Consider the following 22851-nt stretch of genomic DNA (forward strand, 5'->3'; position numbering starts at 1 on the left):
GACTTTCATATATTTATATAATTAACCTGTAAACATCATGTAATTCCCGTCCACTGAAGAGAGGTGTACTGAATCTTTGCCTCCTGGTCCAGTGAACACAGTACAACTGTCTTTTTGACATTTGACCCCAGTCTCCCCATGGCAACAATGTCAAGAGGGGTTAAAGTTTTCTTATGTTCCAGGCATATGGCAACAAAATGTGAATGAAATTTACTGGGATCCCCTGAAAAAGTAAACAAAAAACAATTTAAACTAAATTGACAGAAAGATGGAACACGACCTATACCAACACAAAATCTAGGACTCCAGAACTCTTAATTAAATCATGGCTCAGTTTGTCTGTAACTCCTGATCAAATAAACAGTTAAGTTCTATGTGCAGTAAAGCTAAAACAGACATAGAGTTCTGCCCAGGGTGGTTGTTTTACTTGAAAAAAAAAGACAATTTGACAAATTACAGTTCTCCAGTGAATGTAAAAATTCACAATGAAAGAATGAGTGACCTACTTTTGTCACATGATACACTGCCTCACCAAAATGAACCCTTACTACATGAATGAAGGTAAGTGACTAGTGGTGTGGTTGTAAGAGATACAGCAAGGAGGAGAAACAAGATAGAAGGAGGATGGATGAATGGACGGAAAGTAAGGACCAGATGCTTCAATACAAAACTATTGTTCCAACCCAGATCTGCTGGGGGACTATTTAGAGGATGGGTTTATTACAGCAAAATGAAAAAACACATTGGTTTATAACGCTACTGAATAGCAAATAGCAATAGCGGTCTTATTACCTGGGAAGGGCTTATCTTAACCATAGAAAACAAGGTGTGTATTTAAAATCTCTGCATGGTATTATCTATACTATCAATTTCATAAGTCTTTTAACACAGAGAACTACTCATGCACTTTGTCTATATCCCTGTTACCGAAGTCATATTTCTATCAATTTTGAATTCGTATGATTTACCAAATTTGAATATCTGGGGAGTGCATTCTTGCTTATATAATAACTAAGTTAAGTTGTCTTTTTCATTCATAAATCTTGAATTTTGAGATTTAAAAAAAAAGACAAAAACAAAAAAATAAACTTATGATGCAATAACGCTTCTGATAACAATATGAAGTAAGCTCAGACATGACAAGTTACCTGGGTAAACAAGAAAATCTCCACCAAACTTTGCACCTGAGGTCAGGAAATAGCCTTTCTCCCAAAGATCCTGGAACACCTGACAGCGTGTTTTCTCTATCTCTGTTGATGGAAACTTCCATGTTTCTGCACCTCCTTCAGAATCCTCAACTTTCCAAGGTGATTCTTTTAATATATTAATTCTAGTAAATATTCTGGTATTTTACCTTAGTTTTTACGAGAAAGTTCAGTCTACAAAACATCAAACATGATACATGTAAGTTATCATATCATTAGTAATGTGTTTTAAGCATGAAATAAGGTGTTCTAAATACCAGCTTACACTTGTACTTTCAATAAAAGCTATGTGTTTGTCCATCTCATCAGTATAAAGTTCCACCAATAAGTTGTTACCTTGTAAGGCCTATATGGGAACACTTTCAATAAAAGCTATGTGTTTGTCCATCTCATCAGTATAAAGCTCAACCAATAAGTTGTTACCTGGCAGGGTTTGTAATGGAGCAATGTCAACAAGAAATTGTATATGAAAATGTTTGTCCAACTCACCAGTAAATAGTTGGACCAATGCATGGTTACGTGGAAGGGCTGGAATAGGAATACTGTCAGCATCAATAATGATATCCTTTTCCAACTCTGACTCATCAACATCTTCTCCGGCTTTCTTCCGTTCTTCTATTTCCTTTCTCCTTTTTTCTTTCTTTCCTTCAACAATTTTTGGTAGATTTTGTTCGATCTCCTTTCTCCTGTCATCTCTAAAGAGTTCTACCTGCACAATAAAAACAACTGATCAACGTTATCCAATTGTTTGTGTTAGAAAGCTTCTAGACCAATGCTTGATTATAGGCAGCAGAGCAAATTGCTACAATAATTATAATTACATAGCATTTCTGCATTGCCCGAATGTAATCAATTTAACAATGTTTGCACACATTAAAGAGCCAGACCCACTCTGTTATAGATATTTTTTTCATATTTTACTGACAGGAAATGTTGTTGTATACTAATAGACAATATATAAATAAAGTCTTGTATAAAGTTTCGAACTTGAAATTCAAAGGGTACCGGAGATATCGGTGCCGGAATTAGTCTCATTAATCAACACCAGGATATGAATGTTCAGACGCGGTCAGAACCAAAACTAAAATGGAGGAAAAGGTGAGTAGTACGTCCATTTGACATTGCTTGTAAAGATATTTTACCAATAAATGCAATCAATACTCTATATATCATGTATGGAAATCATCTAACGTATGTATTGATCACATCTTTCAATGCTTAGATATGACACAAAAACGTGCAGATTACGAGAAAAACTATGATTAATTGCAAAGATGTCCTCAAATGGGGGCTACAATACGGTAATGAACATATAGAACATTGCGAAATGGATATATCTAAAGCGAATATTCGATGATAAGAGTATTTATGAATATGATTTTAGAGTGATACTACATGAGAGAACCAAACAGAGAGTGATACAGAGTATGAACCAGTCGCCATCTTCCTTCTTTTCGCCTCAGAGTCTGCCAAAACACGTTTTCTTCCCCGCTTCCCTTGCACGCTTTCTGCCATGTTGGAAGACGGTAGATTTGTTTACAGTTCTTTGCGCATGCGACAGAGGGCAGGACTTTCCACATAATTATGAATTAGCACTGAGTCGTTTCAAATTCTTTTTTAAAACTATTTATTACGTTAGATTGGTTGCGATTTACTTTAAACTTGCGGTATTACAGGATTAGTCAGAACTTTTGCTACCCGAGGAAATTAGAAAATCATGAATTCTTTTTATATAAAACAATATCAGTCGAGGAGTGGGTCTGGCTCTTTAAATCATTTAAAATTTTCTAATATAGTGCAGAGAATTACAAGAAAAGGGAATTTATTCTGTTGTGTCCTTACTTGTTCCTGAAAGTTGTTGTCACAAATTTCATGATATTCTTCTATTTGTTGCTGTGTTGGTGTTTGCAGCAAGTCATCCCCCTTAACAAGTACTGCAACACCTGAGGAAAAAGATTATTTTCTAATTAGCTTTTAAAGTTCTGAAGAATGCTTCCTTGATAGATTTTGTCATACTCAGTGACTATCCAGAACTAATTGAGCATAATCTAAGGATTAAGGATATCACACTGGTACACAACACCTGGAGGTCACACTGGTACACAACACCTGGAGGTCACACTGGTACACAACACCTGGAGGTCTAGGATATCACACTGGTACACAACACCTGGAGGTCACACTGGTACACAACACCTGGAGATCATACTGGTACACAACACCTGCAGGTCACACTGGTACACAACACCTGCAGGTCACACTGGTACACAACATCTGCAGGTCTAGGATATCACACTGGTACACAACACCTGGAGGTCTAGGATATCACACTTGTACACAACACCTGGAGGTCACACTGGTACAGAACACCTGGAGGTCTAGGATATCACACTGGTACACAACACCTGGAGGTCACACTGGTACACAACACCTGGATGTCTAGGATATCACACTGGTACACAACACCTGGAGGTCTAGGATATCACACTGGTACACAACACCTGGAGGTCTAGGATATCACACTAGTACACAACACCTGCAGGTCACACTGATACACAACACCTGGATGTCTAGGATATCACACTGGTACACAACACCTGGAGGTCACACTGGTACACAACACCTGGAGGTCACACTGGTACACAAAACCTGGAGGTCTAGGATATCACACTGGTACACAACACCTGGATGTCTAGGATATCACACTGGTACACAACACCTGGAGGTCTAGGATATCACACTGGTACACAACACCTGGAGGTCACACTGGTACACAACACCTGGAGATCTAGGATATCACACTTGTACACAACACCTGGAGGTCTAGGATATCACACTGGTACACAACACCTGGAGGTCTAGGATATCACACTGGTACACAACACCTGGAGGTCACACTGGTACACAACACCTGGAGGTCTAGGATATCACACTGGTACACACCTTTTTTGGAGGTCTAGGATATCACACTGGTACACAACACATGGAGGTCTAGGATATCACACTGGGACACAACACCAGGAGGTCTAGGATATCACACTGGTACACAACACCTGAAGGTCTAGGATAACACACTGGTACACAACACCTGGAGGTCTAGGATATCACACTGGAACACAACACCTGGAGGTCTAGGATATCACACTGGTACACACCTTTTTTGGAGGTCTAGGATATCACACTGGTACACAACACCTGGAGGTCACACTGGTACACAACACCTGGAGGTCTAGGATATCACACTGGTACACAACACCTGGAGGTCTAGGATATCACACTAGTACACAACACCTGCAGGTCACACTGATACACAACACCTGGAGGTCTAGGATATCACACTGGTACACAACACCTGGAGGTCACACTGGTACACAACACCTGGAGGTCTAGGATATCACACTGGAACACAACACCTGGAGATCTAGGATATCACACTGGTACACACCTTTTTTGGAGGTCTAGGATATCACACTGGTACACAACACCTGGAGGTCACACAGGTACACAACACCTGGAGGTCTAGGATATCAGACTGGTACACTATACCTGGAGGTTTAGGATATCAGACTGGTACACAACACCTGGAGGATGTCTGATACTGACTTAAGCAAAAGAATTCTGCTTCACCTAAACAGTTACTCTTGAATTTAGATTCCTTGTTTTTCTTGACCCATTCAATACTTTCTGTTTCTCTCTCTTTTTTTCTCTTTCCTCTTACAACTCACCATCCCCTCCCCAAAGTGGATCAAAATTAAGAAATACAATCTGCTTACCTTTGTTCAATAGTAAGGAAACTTCCTCTGGCATCAAGTACAGTGGAAGCCCTAAAAAATTGTTCTGTCTTGGAAATCTTGGCAAACATCCAATCAGGTTCCCAACAATTCTCATTTCATCCCTCAAGAAAGATGCATCTGAAAATCACAAAAGTTGTCTCCTTGATTTTATTGAATAATAGTGATTCCCAGAACGATATCAACTTTGATCTAATCCTGATCTCAGTATAAGCTAATTACAAGAAATGTAGTGGTCTTTAAGTTAACATTAGGTAGCATAACAAACAATAAGACCTCTTAGTATGACATATTGAATGTTTAGTGATTCTGATAATCTATCTGTAATTTCTTACTTTTTGAAAAAAAAATAGCGATGTTAAAATCTGTCACATTAGTTAAGACTATTATTTGTTCTGAGAAAGTGTGCAGGAGCACATCAACTCAGAGGTAAATAATTCCCTCAACTCTGCCACTATCAGAAGTCTAAAGCACCAGTAGACAGGCTGGACAGAACCAGAACCCTGTATATGGGTAACAATGATAGTCCTGCATAAAAGGGATAGTTACTGCTTTGAGCAATAGATAAGTTACTTAAATGCAGGATCATTTGAAATAGAAACAGATATTACCTAGCATGAAAGATATGAACTATGAACAACAACTAAAGTGCCTAAAGTTATCCACCCTGCAATTCAGATGAATGCGCGGAGACATCTTAAAAATTTGCAAGGAATTTATGACCAGAAAGTTATTTTGAATTTGTTTAAAATAATCATGTCCAGCAGCATACGAGGAAATTCTTTGAAACTAGTAAAACAACATTGTACCAGAGACAACAGAAAATACAACTTTTTTTAAAGTAAACATTACCATTAATACAAAAACGTACACGTAGTTTATTAATATCAGTAGTGAATATGAATATGCTATTAATTCGGGTTACTTCTTAACAATATTCTAAAACTATTTGAAATACAACATGTCTGTGATGATATAATTTCAATACTGCAAGCTGAAAGGATGTGATGCACTTATGGAGTTTCATCATCAAAGTTCCCGACAAATATTTACCTTCTGCATTCCATACTAAAACATTGTCATTACAAACAAACAAATCGATTCTATGTTTTTCTTCCATTTCACATAAAATATCCCAATAATTGGGACCTTGTATAGCTAAAAACTCTTTAAGCGCTGTTTAACTCGTGTCTCTTATTTCCTAAATTTATGTCCATGAGCGCTGCCATATTGTTTTGAAGTGATGTGCTACTGTGGAGTAAAAATGTTTAAAACGTATTTGAATTGAAGAAAAAATATATAACTATCGTATTTATTAAAAAGAAAATATCAGGAAACTATGTCCATATTTGTTTCTATTTGATTTACGTTAAATAAAAGTTTTTATGAGCTGGACTATCAAGGCTAGAATTTCGGAAGTTTTTAGAGTTACCCTACCTCGAACGAAGATGATTTCCGAGAACGTCCGAAAGAAATTTTGCGTTTCCGAAGTCACGTGACTATAAACGGCGGGAAATAGACAGAGAAAAGACAACAACGTGACAACAAGGGTGCAGGCCGAAAAAAAGTTGTAGAAAATGGCAACTGATATTGATCAACGATTAATTGAGATGCAGCGAGAATATTTAGACTTTCTCGATGATGGGGTGAGTTTTCAACAAAATAGTTGTAATGAGATGCATTATTTTACCGAAACAACTTGTTTGTATGGACATAGGTAGGGGCCTCATGATCAACGCTTTTACGGTTATTTGTCATGTGAAATCCGCTATATTACGTTTGACTTGCATTTGATAACTGTAAAAGATGATGAGGAAGTGATATATTTTTCTCCAAATTACGAAATATCGTAATATGTCGACCCTTCAACTGCACCAATATGATTGTTTTCTTTAAAAAGTATGGGTTTATTTATCTTTAGGAGGACCAAGGAATCTACCAGCAAAAAGTTCGGGATATGATAACAAACAACAACATCAGACTTAACGTAAACATCAATGATCTTCGAAGGAAAAACCAAAAGAGGGCTCAAAGGTTAGTTCATATAATAGTTTTTCCATGTGTGATGAAATTGCAGACATATTGTGAAGTCGTTTTTGAACAATGAATGATGTTTGAAGTAGAGGAAGAAACTTAAGAATACGTTTTATTGAAAGCTATTTGATATATGAATTCTAGATAATTTGATAATCATCAATGAATTACTGTACATAATTCATGGAATGTTTCGGAACATTAATGGAAATCAAATCCGACGTATGTATGAAATGTAATATATTTTGAGGTTCTGGTTTAGACAGATGTATTGTAAATGTTGAAATGATTGATTTATGCAGCCTGTTGAACGATGCATTTGAAGAAGTTGTGGCATTTCAAAGAGCACTGAAGGAATTTGTTGCTTCAGCAGACCCCATATACAGCAAACAGAACGAAGAATTCTTCGTAGGCTTTGAGGGAAGGTAAGTCGAACATCAAATCTTTGCTGAAAGAGAGAAATTCTTTGGTTTAGTGGGTGTCTACAACTTGTCACATGGTGTGTTTATTTCACAAAAAGTCATGAATTGAACTTGGATTTGTAGATGTTCCCAACCTGTTCTATAGAGCTTATGAAGTTCTAATGATTCATGGCAAGGCCTGTGTTAACTGATAGGTAACTATCGGATATTGTTTGATCAATAATAGCAAAGTCATTCAGACGTTGGGGTTATTTTGAAAAATCTTGCATTTTAACTTCCAGCTTTGGTGCAAAACATGTGACCCCGAGAACACTGACATCACGTTACCTTGGTAACATGGTCTGTGTGGAGGGCATTGTTACCAAGTGCTCTCTGATCAGACCGAAGGTGGTGAGAAGTGTCCACTACTGTCCAAGCACCAAGAAAACCATGGAGCGACGTTACACTGACATGACCTCATTGTCAGCATTTCCATCATCTGCAGCTTACCCCACGAAGGTGAGATGACAGTCAGTGCAAGTCAAGTTCTTTCTTATAGCTTTTTGAAACCAATAAATCGGACAAAAATAATGGAATAGAAAAAGACAGAAAATTTGACAATACTTCTTTTTTCAGGATGAAGATGGAAACTTATTGGAGACAGAATATGGGTTGTCTGTTTACAAAGATCATCAGACGTTCAGTATACAGGTATGTGTAGATCTGATACGTGTATAACTTATTATTCTATCAACTTTTTGATATCGATCAGAACCCTGTCCCTATAAAAGGTTGGTGAAGTATGTGAGCTTTGGTCAGCATTCAAAAAATAATTGTGGATAGGAATTGTCATTTTTACAAGCATGCTACACACGGATGGAAAGACCTTTTCTATAGTTACTTTCCTTTCTGTTTAGTCCAACTTAAAAGCATTTCAGCCACTGTGTTGACAGTTATTATTATGGAAAGGGTTACAAGTGACATTGTAGGGATTTCCAAAATTAATTTGTTGTAGATATACATACTTGATTTATAATTTTGAAAAATTTTCTAGTTTTAATGGTGTCAAATTTGATTTTCCAAAAATTGCAAATTAATACCTTATCAGTACCTGGTTCCATTATGAAGATGTAAGTTGCCTTGTGTTGTAGGAAATGCCAGAGAAAGCCCCAGCTGGACAATTGCCAAGATCCATTGACATCGTTGCAGATAATGATCTGGTAGACAATTGTAAGGTTAGTGGAATTTTATGTTTAGTATTACATGGTAACTGATTTGTTATACACGTCATGCTCCACACACCATGTTTCACAATTATGGCATTAGTAAATTGAATTTCTGGCGAGTGAAACTATACTGTTCCAAGTAGTAGAGTTCATAAAAAGAATATTGCATGTTTCGAAAAATTTATTACACAATAAAAAGTGTAAACTTGACATACTTGATAACAATTGTGAATCATGCAGTGAAAATGGAATAGAAAAGGTCAAAGGTTATTAGTCTTTCTGTTGTACTAATTATGTCACCCTTTCCTTCAGCCTGGAGACAGAATACAGGTGATTGGAATGTACAGATGTCTGCCTGGAAAAAAGAATGGATTCACCACAGGAACGTTTAGGTAATTACCCAATAGAGGCTAGGGTATGGTTTTGTAAGCGAGCAAACTACACAATCAATTGCATGTACTTGCAACGTGACATCTAGTAGGGTTTTTTAAGGACCAGTATTGATTCAGGGGGAAAATGGCCCTTGTTTTTCCTCATAGTTTCTGATATAATTTTAATCAAATAGTAGCAATACAAGATGCATTGTTTAAACTCTAACCTTCAGGCTTAAACTTTTCACCAAAAGAGGGGGAGATGTATTGTTTAAATATTAACCTTCAGACTTAAACATTTCACCAAAGGAGGGGGAGATGTATTGTTTAAACACTAACCTTCAGACTTAAACATTTCACCAAAGGAGGGGGAGATGTATTGTTTAAACACTAACCTTCAGACTTAAACATTTCACCAATAGAGGGGGAGATGTATTGTTTAAATATTAACCTTCAGACTTAAACATTTCACCAATAGAGGGGGAGATATATTGTTTAAACACTAACCTTCAGACTTAAACATTTCACCAATAGAGGGGGAGAATTGTTTAAATATTAACCTTCAGACTTAAACATTTCACCAAAAGAGTGGGAGATGTATTGTTTAAACACTAACCTTCAGACTTAAACATTTCACCAAAAGAGGGGGAGATGTATTGTTTAAATATTAACCTTCAGACATAAACATTTCACCAATAGAGGGGGAGATGTATTGTTTAAACACTAACCTTCAGACATAAACATTTCACCAAAGGAGGGGGAGATGTATTGTTTAAACACTAACCTTCAGACTTAAACATTTCACCAAAAGAGGGGGAGATGTATTGTTTAAATATTAACCTTCAGACTTAAACATTTCACCAAAGGAGGGGGAGATGCATTGTTTAAACACTAACCTTCAGACTTAAACATTTCACCAATAGAGGGGGAGATATATTGTTTAAACACTAACCTTCAGACTTAAACATTTCACCAATAGAGGGGGAGATGTATTGTTTAAATATTAACCTTCAGACTTAAACATTTCACCAAAAGAGTGGGAGATGTATTGTTTAAACACTAACCTTCAGACTTAAACATTTCACCAAAAGAGGGGGAGATGTATTGTTTAAATATTAACCTTCAGACATAAACATTTCACCAATAGAGGGGGAGATGTATTGTTTAAACACTAACCTTCAGACATAAACATTTCACCAAAAGAGGGGGAGATGCATTGTTTAAAATATTAACCTTCAGTATTGTTTAAATATTAACCTTCAGGGAGGGGGAGATGCATTGTTTAAACACTAACCTTCAGACTTAAACATTTCACCAATAAATGCATTTAACCTTCAGACATAAACATTTCACCAAAAGAGGGGGAGATGTATTGTTTAAACACTAACCTTCAGACTTAAACATTTCACCAATAGAGGGGGATAAGGCTTTAACATTTCCAAAAATTTCTGTAGGTGACTTGAAAATTGAGGATTTAATTTGTTTTGGATATCGGGTTAACAGGTCACCATTTGATTTGTGATCACTTTTTATCGCAGTATTTAATCAAGAACTATGGTCAATAGCAAGGACTTTTTTTCCAGGACAATAATGATAGCCAACAATGTCCAGCTTCTGAGTAAAGAGGTGGCACCCATGTTTTCAGCAGATGATGTTGCCAAAATAAAGAAATTCAGCAGACAGAAAAACACGGTAAGTATACTAGTCAACAAAATTTATATTGTATGTGATTGTAGATTTCTTTCCAGTTGCAAAAATAGCTTTTCTTAATGCGCCATGCAAGCAAAAGACTTGCTCTGAAACAACCCTTTAGAAGAATAAGAAAGCATTGGTCAAATTTAAAAGGAGAGAAAATGAAGAGATTGTAAAATTACAAAATAACCTTGGACACCCGTTTGAATATTGTATTTACAAAATGTTACAGGATGTGTTTGAGGTTCTTGGTCGATCACTGGCACCTTCAATCCATGGGCATGATTACATTAAAAAGGCAGTGTTGTGTATGCTGCTCGGAGGAAATGAGAAAGTGCTGGCTAATGGAACACGTATCAGGGGGTAAGTTCTGACTCTGGATGTAACTGACTAACAGTACACACTGAAGGTTCTCACTGGAGTAAGTACTGGCTAACAATTAATGTATTGTGTTAAGTTCTGCCTAGAGAAAGAAAAAGGGAAATGGTACACACATCAAGTTGTAAGTTCTGACCAGAGAAAATGCAAGATGATAGTACGAGAGTTGTTTTTCATTGAATCATTACCTTAAGTTAACCCAGTGTGTAAATGAATCTCCAAATGTTGAAAACTGATACAAAAGATCACTCTGTTTTTATCTAGGATGTTGTAATTGCACCACTAATTTATGATATTAAGCTATACTTCTTGAATTTAGAAGTAATTGCTGAGATATCTTTGAAACACCTGAATACAATGATTAATGTTTGAGTAATATTTACAAAGAAAAATGTATATGTTGACTCTGATTTAGTTCTGTTCCATTAAAACGTTAACTTGACTCAATGCCTAGACACAGAAAATAAATCATTTCTGTCCTTGGTTCAGTTTCTTTCCTATTCGGTTAAATGGGTGGTACCCCTAAACGAAACCTGGATTCCTCGGACAGTGCAGATGTTTACTTGAATAGCTGTCAGCTCTATAATAAATGTCTAATATTGTTTGTATATGAAAAGTGATATGTTGATCCTGACACTAGTGTTGTATAAATTTCTGGAGAAAAAAAATAATCTAATTTTCCAATTTTAGGGACATCAATGTTCTACTGATAGGAGATCCTTCAGTAGCAAAGTCACAGATGTTACGATATGTTTTGCACACCGCACCAAGAGCCATCCCAACAACAGGTCGAGGGTCATCAGGTGTTGGTCTCACTGCTGCTGTGACGACAGACCAGGAATCAGGTATTCACAACCTTCACACAGATTACTCTGTTTTCAAAAGTACTTTGCTGTCTAAAATGACCTTAAAAGGATGAGAAGATGTGCTTTATAAAAACAATCAGACAAGGAAACTTTGACCATCAAAGGTGTTGAGACAGGTAACATGGAAAGGCAATGACAAGATCTGTTTTGAAAAAAATAACAGTGAAATGAAAAAATACAAGTTACATTCAAAGTACTTGGATAGCTTACTTGCTGGCTTAAGTGGGGGTTAAGAGTTAAAAGGCTGAATATTACAAGCATTAGGTAAGAAATGGTATTTCTGATGAATTTACAGACCAATCCAATTTTACAAATGATGTAGGTACTTATCAGAATTACTTACAAGCTTTAGTATTACTGTTTTATAATCCTCCATTTGTCAATATTTGACTGCTAGATTATTTTGACAATGTTGATGTGTGAAAACGGGTTTTAGGTGAACGTCGGCTGGAGGCAGGTGCTATGGTGTTGGCTGATCGCGGTGTAGTCTGCATTGATGAGTTTGACAAGATGTCTGACATGGATCGTACTGCCATCCATGAGGTGATGGAACAGGGTCGTGTAACGATAGCCAAGGCCGGTATCCATGCCAAACTCAATGCCAGATGTAGTGTTCTAGCTGCAGCAAACCCTGTATATGGCAGGGTAGGTATTGACTGCTGGTAACCATGTGTTTGTTGTATCAATACATTCTTCTTTGTTTACTGGGCTACATCTTAAGTCTATTTCAGAGTTAGATGGCAGACTTGATAATTGTTTGTCGTTAAGTCTACTAAACGGTAATACCTAAGAGTGGTCTTATTATCCAGCATCAGACTATTTGTAGATAAATAGAGTATATCAAATAGATTTGACTGAGAATATTTTGCTATTCCAGTTAAAATTTGTGTAAGGCCTTTTGGTTATGGGGGTCTCTCCTCTGAATTACAGCACTGTCATGGTGAAAACCATTACACATTCAGTTTTTTGTAAATTTGATAATTATTATGAAATTATTCATTACTAATGAAATCATTTTACAGTATGACCAATACAAGACTCCAATGGAAAACATCGGCCTCCAGGACTCACTTCTGTCTCGATTTGATCTTCTGTTTATTGTACTAGATAAGGTATGATAAGGTTATATTCCCCATGAACAGAAAGAACTTTTTTTTTGTTTATAAAAGTTTAACTTTCACCTGTTGGTTTCTGTATTTGATTATTAGTGAATTATTTAACCCAAGCGAATCTATTACATTTTACCCAATTCAGTTACACATGTACTTTGAGCAGTCCCTTCAAACTTTATTTAACATCAATAGAACAATTGAAATAAATCTAACCTCCTTTCAGGAAATTTTTTTCGCTGTGAAAAACTTTATGTGTCCACAATGTTTACAGATGGACCCAGAGCTTGACCGTTCGATATCTGACCATGTGTTGAGAATGCACCGTTACAGAATGGCTGGTGAACAAGACGGAGATGGTGAGTTAGCATGAACAGAGTATAACTAGATTGTTCAGTTAATTACTATATGTATGTTAAGTCTGTACAACTATAACAAGTTTCATGATTTATGAAAAATGTAATTCAAGATCATGATGTCAAAACTAAATTGCTATTACTTAGAAATTTAATTTCTGCGTGCACTTCATCAAGTAAATAAACTTTTATACTTTGCTACATAATGATTTGATAATATTGATGTTTTCTGTAGTTTCATTATTAATTTCTCATCAAATTCACATTTAATTACAGCATTACCCTTGGGTAGCGCAGTCGACCTATTAGCCACAACAGATCCTGACCTTGAACGAGAAGAAGAACGGGAAACACCCATTTTTGAAAAACATGACAAAATGTTGCATGGAGCTAACAAGGGTAAAAGGTGAATAAAAGTCATTTTAATCCCAAAAGAAGGTGGTTAAACTTTGTGAAATTACTGACTTGCTCTTTAATAACTAGTCAGTTCCAAGTCGGTAGATAAAATTTGCATGATTTCTTTTCATAGCACTTAATAAGTGGTAAAAAAGTAAGTGTTTGGTTTTGTTACAAATTAATATATTGAATAGAACAAACTAGGAAGTTTCTGTTAATGTTCCTGTCAGAACAATATATTTCAATGTATATTTTTCCAGCCATCGGATTGTGAGTATGCAGTTCATGAGGAAGTACATCCATGTAGCTAAGGCACTGAAGCCTTCACTAACACGAGAGGCTGCTGATCTCCTTGCTGATGAATATGCAAAACTTCGCAACCAGGACAACTTCCAAAATGACAACATTGCAAGAGTGTGTATTTTTTCTGAATGATTTTATTCGTAACTGATACAGAAGTGTAAATGTGTATTGTACCAAAGATAACGATAAAGCTTTAAGTTTTCCTTTGAAGAACTGCAATTTAATTTGAAGGTGTGAGAAAGAATTATGGCTAATTACACCAAATTTAGTGAATGGTTTCTTCATGGTTTTTTTAACACAGACACAGCCAGTAACAGCTCGAGCGTTGGAGACAATGATTCGTTTATCGACTGCCCATGCCAAGGCACGTCTATCAAAGACGGTAGATCTGGAAGATGCACAGGCATGTGTTGAGCTTGTACATTATGCTTTCTTCAAAAAGGTATGTTCCTATTGACGTGTCGAAAAAAACATAATAAAAACAAAATTGACCAAAAAAAGCCAAGTAATCAAATCAGTTTTTAAAAAAGTAGGAAAAATGAAAGCTGGTTGTTTTTCACATTTTGTTTTCTAATCACGAGTAAAAAGTTGATGATTGATGTCGTCGACTCAAGTTTGATATATAAACCTATAGATGTTAGAAAATGGAATAGATTTTGTGTGAAAATAGCTTAAGGTATATCAATGTTTTCCAGTATGACAAACTTTTGAATCGTGAAATGTTCACTGCTATGCTGTATTCAGTATTTGAACTTAAAGAATAATCTGAAAAATTAATTGAAATTTTGGAATGTGAATTTAATTTCTGTTTATGGAGTACCGTGGAAAGTAAAGAACTTGTGCAACAATATTCAATGAGATCGCCAATATTTGGTTATACGTATTGGTTTATGTTGTAGGTTTTGGAAAAGACGAAAAAAAGACGGAGTGATGATACAGACGACAGCAGTCAGGATGAAGCTGCTGATGAAGTCGATGGAGAAGTACCAACAAAGAAAAAACAGTGAGTTTCTCAGACTTCACCAAATGTTTTGTTTTATCAGTTGTGCACTGGATGGTTTTCTTTGAAATTAACACCTGTCAGCTATAAAGGAACATTGAATTAAATTATGATAAAATCTCTGAATAAATCAATTTTAACTACCTAAACTACATCTCTTATGTTTATGCGTGAAACCAAAGTATAATGTTTGACAATATAAATTCAACTTCAATTCAAGTGCAACATGTATATGTAGAATAAATAGTGGAACAGGTTTGAAAACATATTGAAGATGTGAAACAGAATCTGGAAAGAGACTTACCAATTATAGAGGAGTTCTTTGATGAGTCTGATAGAGAGAAGATCAAACATTTCAACTTTTCCTTTTATTCTCATAGTTAAAGATAATACCTCAATGCACGTAGACAATGAGTATGAAACAAGAAATTCCAGACTGAAGTTAAAGGCTTGGTCAGATATTAGTTGCTTTGTTGTGATGTTTAGGACTTAGTTAACGAGCGACCTTTGTCTTAATTTCCCGTCGATTGAATTTTTCCCGGCAATATCAGACACATAAGATCTGATGATGATGTTGAACAGCATCAACCAATATTTTGATATTTGCTGTCCTGTTTGTTTACAGAGTTGTCACCTAAACATAACAAAATTGCTTTCATTCAGAGGGTGATTATTCACGATAACTACTCAGTGCTCCAGATAGCCTGCGTGAATGCGTTTTCACGCACAATATTTCTAATTTCACGCTAGGAAAAAAAATAAGATTTGCGTCATTAACCCGTGCGAAATCCGGACTCTGCGTCAATGTCCGGCTCCAATATTACATAGTTAGAAAACTCAATAATCTAAGTCAAACAGACACTTATCGAGTAAACGAAACTCGTAACAAGCGCTTTCTTGATCGTGATTATAAACCAGTCGCATAGCAAATATGGCGCTGTCAAAAATGTTTACAAATTCAGTGTTACCCTAATATGGAAAAACCCATACACTTGATGAAGGCAGGGGTGAAAAAAACCCTCAATTTATAAAGGTAGGAGTGAAAACCCCACATGTCAAAAAGTTATCTGGAGCACTGACTACTACTGTGAAGACATAATCTAATCTGTATCAATGTAGAAATTAAAACTTACAGACTATAATGATATAATTGTCACACAGGAGGAAAACCAAGGAAATGCGAGCAAAGCGACCTGTCAGACAGGAAGGAGATGAGGGTTACGATCCTTATGACTTTGACGAGAGCGAGGCTACTGCCAGCGAAGACGGTAAGACAGATTGGTTTCATTATGTTTCGCGAGGTATCTGTTGTCGTATATTTTATTCCACCATCATAATTTTATTGTTGACCATCAGTCTGTCATCCAGTCTTAAAAACTTTGATGTTATTGTTAGCAGGACTTGGAAATTGATATTGGGCAAACTTGATATCATTGATCCTTGAGTTTGCCTCCTATATTGTGGAGTAGGTAACTTCTAGAAGAAATAGCTTGTAGATGAACGTGGTATAAATGACAAATATATTCAGTGGAATAAGCTCTGGTTCAGTTACTGTAGGCAGCATGATGCAGGACTGATATTAAACACTTAGTTAACATATAGATAGGATTGCTTGGCCTAATCTTTCAAGCTGATGTCAATTTTAATACAGATCTGGTTCAGTTCCTGTAGGCAGCATGCTGTGGGACTGATATTAAACGCTTAGTTAACATATAGATAGGATTGCTTGGCCTAATATTTCAAGCTGATGTCAATTTTAATACAGATCTGGTTCAGTTCCTGTAGGCAGCATGCTGTGGGACTGATATTAAACGCTTAGTTAACATATAGATAGGATTGCTTGGCCTAATATTTCAAGCTGATGTCAATTTTAATACAGATCTGGTTCAGTTCCTGTAGGCAGCATGCTGTGGGACTGATATTAAACACTTAGGTAACATATAGATAGGATTGCTTGGCCTAATCTTTCAAGCTGATGTCAATTTTAATACAGATCTGGTTCAGTTCCTGTAGGCAGCATGCTGTGGGACTGATATTAAACGCTTAGTTAACATATAGATAGGATTGCTTGGCCTAATATTTCAAGCTGATGTCAATTTTAATACAGATCTGGTTCAGTTCCTGTAGGCAGCATGCTGTGGGACTGATATTAAACACTTAGGTAACATATAGATAGGATTGCTTGGCCTAATCTTTCAAGCTGATGTCAATTTTAATACAGATCTGGTTCAGTTCCTGTAGGCAGCATGCTGTGGGACTGATATTAAACACTTAGTTAACATATAGATAGGATTGCTTGGCCTAATCTTTCAAGCTGATGTCAATTTTAATACAGATCTGGTTCAGTTCCTGTAGGCAGCATGCTGTGGGACTGATATTAAACACTTAGGTAACATATAGATAGGATTGCTTGGCCTAATCTTTCAAGCTGATGTCAATTTTAATAATGATCATTCAAGTTTGTATTAATTTTTCTTCAGATTCAGAAATGACAGAAAGAAAGCCAAGGAAAAAGAGAACAAAATCTCAGGATGGGGACACTCCCATGGACACACAACCATCACAGAAAGCTGACAAAGTGGATGAAGCCAGGTAAGTGTGTTCAGTGTTATGTTAGTGTTTGTAGAATATTGACTCTGTCAAAGTTATATGAAGTAAACACTGATAAATAATATCATTCAGAGACAAAAAAAAACTCCAGGTGGTTGCCAAAGTCAGATTCTGGGTACAGAGATTGTTGTTGCCATTTTCTGGGGATTGGAGAAAATATGTGACCTTTTCAAATTTAATACAGGGACATGGTTTTAGTCCTAGTTGTGCAGTGTCATAATTGTTTGTGGGTAATGAAAAGGAAATGGCACCCTGATTACCATCTTCGCGTCGGAGGCTTTTATGTCTGTTAAATTTGGTGTACAGGTAACTAAAACGTTATGTCACTTAAACCTGGAAATAACATGAAGAGTATACAGAAAACATTCAATATTTCTATCAATTGAGAAGATAAGTGGTATCGGTGACCAAGCTGAAAAAGATGTTTGCAATTTGTTTTTTTTATTGCAGGATGAAGACTTTCCGTGCAGCATTGTTCAATTTATTCAAAGCAGAGCATGCCCAGTCAGTGTCACTAGATAAGGTGAAAGCCCATGTGGCTAAGGAGTTTACAGAGGGCGACTTTTCAGAGGACAATGTGTTTTCAGCTTTGGAACAAATGATGGATGCAAACCAAGTGATGTTGGCAGATGATGTGGTTTTCCTGATTTAGAGGTGTTCCTGAGCTGGTGTGAACATTCAGAGAATGTTTCTGACATGTTGCTACATTCAGAGAATGTTTCTGATATAGTGTCTACATTAGAGAAGTTTCTGACCCATGGCATCATTCAGGGTTGCAATTTTCCAGATTTTGAAAAGTACTCTTACCAGCACTGAAACATGTAGGAGTATAAATGTGACATTGAATGTGATCAGATCTGAATGCTTTCCAAGAAACATGCCAAGACTTTGCATCAATATTCTTAGAGTATTGGGAAATGTTTTTCTTACTTCAGTACTTTCCATTGGAGCTATGTGCTATGGTCTAAAATTGAGAAAAATGGGTTAAGATAAAGACAATTTATAGTGCTCTATTAATACCACATTGACTACCACACTTACACCACAATAATGATTAAATTATTACATGTATAGACACATTTTATATATTTGTACACGCATCTGTACACAGTGCTCACTAATATGCATGTTATGTGCATTGTAGATTTGTGAAAAACATTTGATAAGTATTTCTCTTAAAACAAATGCAATTTCATTCTCAGGTTTTTGATACAGAATGAATTCTGTTGAGTCACAGTTGACTGTTTATTAGAAATACAACTGAAGTGCAATGTATGTACAGATATTATCATGTTTAGCTGTCAAGATATGGAGTCCTGATTTAATTGACTCTTTCTGTGAAGACGGTATATCCTAATTACATATATGAGGATGTTACCTGTTGTAGATATTTGTACTGTAATATAGACGACTCAAGTTAAGACATGATAGAATTCTGCCTTGTATATCTAAAAATGCCAACAGTAACCTACTCTGTTGAATTTGAACAACCTATACAATGAGACGGATAAAGGTCACTCAAGAGAGAAAAGTTCAATATTAAGAGGTGCCCTTTATATAGAGGTTACATTGTCATAATTGGTGTGACTTTGGGAAATCAAAGTATAGATGGCCCACAAGGCAGGTTTGACCTCATTGTACATGAAATGAACTGCCTTGTATTGCATATGTATAGAATGTATATAAAGACTGTGTTGATGAATGTAAATAAAGATCAATTTTACATAAATTTGAAATTTTTGATACTGTTAAGCCTGTCAGATTGTCAGCTGGTTAATCATTCATAGTTCATCAATGTTCGTCAATCACTACTTCTAGGGATGGACTTAGCATATGTTCATGCACTCTGAAGGTGAGTTTGGGGACCTCAATCCAAGGGTAAAGATTTTGTTAGCAAACAAGAGAGGTCCCAAAGTAGGAGGCAGGGCTGTAATTGGAATTTTGCTTTATAAACTTTTCCTTAATGATTTGGCATGTTTCAACCAAATTTGCATACATCATTGGAGATGGGCAATCAATTTTTAAATTCAGAAAGTTTATTCAACCCCTGGGGAGTAGGAACTCAAATGGGTAATTGGATAGTTTGCTTTAAAATGCCACTTTTCCCTTACAACTGAGCAGATTTCAACCAAATCTGGTCGGAAACCTCGTTAGTGATTTCAATTCATTCATTCAGACAGTTTGTTACACTTCTGGGTGGCAAAATTTGACCGAATTTTGCTCTAAAATGCTACTTGTCCCCAACTCTTCAGCAGATTTCAATCCATGTCCTGTTCTTATTTTGCATCGTAAACAAATATTTTGACCTACTTTTATTTCCAAAATTGCAAGAGTAAATAGGAAACAAAGATTAAGTCATTGAATATTTTTATTTTATTTCAATAGCTACAAAACAACAACAAAATATTGAAACAGGGATAACACAGTGAATTTGTTTATGGATAGTAGTGATACAAATTAAGGCGTCTCATGACTATAATGAATTGTGACTGGTGCACTTAATTCTAACTCAAAACATAAATCTGTGAAAAAGATCAACAAACTAACACATTATCAAATAATCTTTAAATTATTAGATTGTTTCAAATCTCCATGTAAGTATGTCATGGCAAGGACATACTCGGCATGTATTGAACAATATTCTTAGGAAATTTTATGGTTTGCAAAGATATTTTTCTAAATTGTTGGAAATGGCTATTTTCAGCAGACTTATTAATCTATATGGTGTACCTCCAGAAATCAAATTTGGTATTATAGTATGGGTCACACTTGATAATACCCTACTTTTCTCTAAAAAAAAAACCCCACAAAAATAAGTGTGCAGCCAATTTAAATACCAATTCATGTTTGTTGCTTTTCCTTTTTGACTGAACTGTTTGAGCTGAAGTTTTATATGTATACCCAGCATAACTGCTTATTGCAAGTGCCCACAAAGTTATATCTATCGGAAAATCATTCATTTTAAAAAATTTCTTCCTGAAAATTAGAACTGAAAATTTTATATATTTTTTGAGAAACTGAGCTAAACACAAGACCTATTATGTGTCTATTTCTTTTGCACGGAAAAGCTAACGAAGGGTAACATTTAACGTCAAAGACGATTTCGGATTGACTGACCAAAAATACAAGTACATAATAAAACAAATGTAACTACACCTAACCCATAACAGTGATATAAAGCTTGAATTTGTGTCATTTTTGGTAGAGTGTTGCATGTGAAAACTAAATGGTTGCTTCAGTAAACCATTTTGTGCATGATTAAACTATGAAAATTTTGTCAACAAAACAAAGTCGCAAAATTTAAACACTATGAATCAAGACAAGAACAATTAACAGTGTTTATAGTATAATGTCGTCTTTTATCGCGAAAGTTTACCTAGGCAAATTTATTGATGAAGAAATTGTGGAAGTTAATAACCATCAAAGATAGTTTACCATATTTTGTTCAGGCTAGTGACCCCATCACTGAGATAATATATTAACTTTGTACAATGATAGTATATGTGACAGACGTACCAGTTACCATTTCATCATTTAAGGATCTAATAGATTGCGGTTATCACAAGAATGAGTTGGATGCATCCTCGTAAAATCTAAGGGAGTTTGTATAGGGACCACTTCTACAAAGTTACGGGGAAAAAAAACCTATAATAGGACAAAATATTTAAATTTAGAGAGAAAAAAAGAACAAATCCAAAAGAAATTCTTCATATAACAAAAAGTCACTGGTAATTACCAGGGGTATTAAAAATAAACCTTTGAATTAATGAGATTCTCAAAGTTTGGCAATTACATTAAACAAACATGGCAAGAATGGTACTATATATATCTCCCAATAATAAGGAATTCTCATCTTAGTCTTACATAACAAATTCTTATTCATTAACCGTTATGAACAACACATGGGTGGGCTTATTACCAGGCATGGTCTTATTGTCTAATGAATACAGCATGGATGATTTACAGACCACATAACAAAAGTTTGTCTACCAGTTACTGACGAGCAGCGGCAAGGCAGATTCTTCTCCATCTGATTAAAATTAAAGGAAAAAACTCACTTAACAAAACTTTAGGAATAATAAATATATGTAACAAAACTTCAATTTTACTGCAACACAATATGTGTTGTGCAATACATAGTTGTACATTTCCCTAAAACGGAAAATAAAACCGTTCAATATCACTGTCATATTAACATATCCGGAATACCTTCAAGCACTGTATTGATATTAAAATGTTGACTTTTCTGCCAGTACATAAACCATAACGTGCAAACAAAGAAACTTAATAATTGTAAGAAAACATACAAAATGCTTTTCTGAAAAGTGAATTCATTTTCAATGGATTTTCCCATTTTACTTCTGAACAAATACTGATTCCAGCTGTCTGCCTTAAAATGACTGTTACAATAATATTACAGCTTATATTTCATTTTCTGTAACTTGCAGATATATTGAATGCCTTTCAACCTAACTGAAAATTTTGTCTTTCATTGCTGTGCAAAATCTGAATCCCACGAAACATGTTACAGAACAGCGGAAGAGTTTTGACCCTGTAAGAATTAAATACTATGAGGTAATCACTTTTTTTCCCCCCTCCAAAAAAAAAAAAATTTTTTTGAGGGGCTCAACTTTTGCGGTTGGAAAAAACTATTTAGTGGACACTTGATTTTGTTGGTATTACAAGTACTCGCAAAGTCCACTAATACTTCAACATCTGTTTTACATCATTATTCAGTTGTGGACAAATTTGACAAAATTCCAAACAAAAGAAAGTAAACCCAACAAAGATAATGCTTTTTACAGTACATGTGGTTTACATTATAAAACAACATCAATTACATACCCTGTATAGTGTAACATTGTAAACAATAATATAGAAACAACAAGTTTCATATACAAATATATATATATTAAAAACAAAAAAATAAAGGAAAATAAAGAAAAAAGGTATCCCAGTGGGAACTTGGCACTCACATGCAGCAGGCATCTTCATTTTAATTCTGTTATCAGTGTCCTAAATCAATCATGCACAATTAGAAGCCAAGGCTAAATAAACTAAATCCCCAAGAAACAGAGATTGAAAATTACACCAGACAAAACCTAAGATAGCT

The 22851-nt window shown here is 35.5% G+C and overlaps 2 protein-coding genes across 2 annotated transcripts; one reads left to right on the forward strand and one right to left on the reverse strand.

Annotated features, from left to right (window-relative positions):
• Positions 1-6208, reverse strand: LOC132547088 (tRNA-splicing endonuclease subunit Sen34-like). Its single transcript, XM_060210844.1, has 6 exons — positions 6050-6208; positions 4979-5116; positions 3048-3148; positions 1695-1914; positions 1149-1313; positions 1-223 (listed from the first exon to the last, which is right to left on the reverse strand). The coding sequence occupies exons 1-6, from the start codon at positions 6114-6116 to the stop codon at positions 36-38; spliced, it is 879 nt and encodes a 292-aa protein (XP_060066827.1). The 5' UTR covers positions 6117-6208; the 3' UTR covers positions 1-35.
• A 349-nt stretch (positions 6209-6557) lies between these two features.
• LOC132547084 (zygotic DNA replication licensing factor mcm3-like) lies at positions 6558-19432 on the forward strand. Its single transcript, XM_060210841.1, has 20 exons — positions 6558-6642; positions 6918-7030; positions 7333-7455; positions 7734-7950; positions 8068-8142; positions 8583-8666; positions 8970-9049; positions 10612-10720; positions 10953-11083; positions 11789-11943; positions 12401-12609; positions 12987-13076; positions 13348-13432; positions 13706-13835; positions 14086-14239; positions 14430-14570; positions 15028-15131; positions 16290-16396; positions 17609-17720; positions 18189-19432. The coding sequence occupies exons 1-20, from the start codon at positions 6574-6576 to the stop codon at positions 18388-18390; spliced, it is 2490 nt and encodes an 829-aa protein (XP_060066824.1). The 5' UTR covers positions 6558-6573; the 3' UTR covers positions 18391-19432.
• Positions 19433-22851: the final 3419 nt, after the last annotated feature.

This window comes from Ylistrum balloti, unplaced genomic scaffold (genome assembly GCF_031769215.1).
Source record: "Ylistrum balloti isolate Yb309-2 unplaced genomic scaffold, AGI_CSIRO_Ybal_v1 Utg369934, whole genome shotgun sequence".
NCBI lineage: Eukaryota > Metazoa > Mollusca > Bivalvia > Pectinida > Pectinidae > Ylistrum > Ylistrum balloti.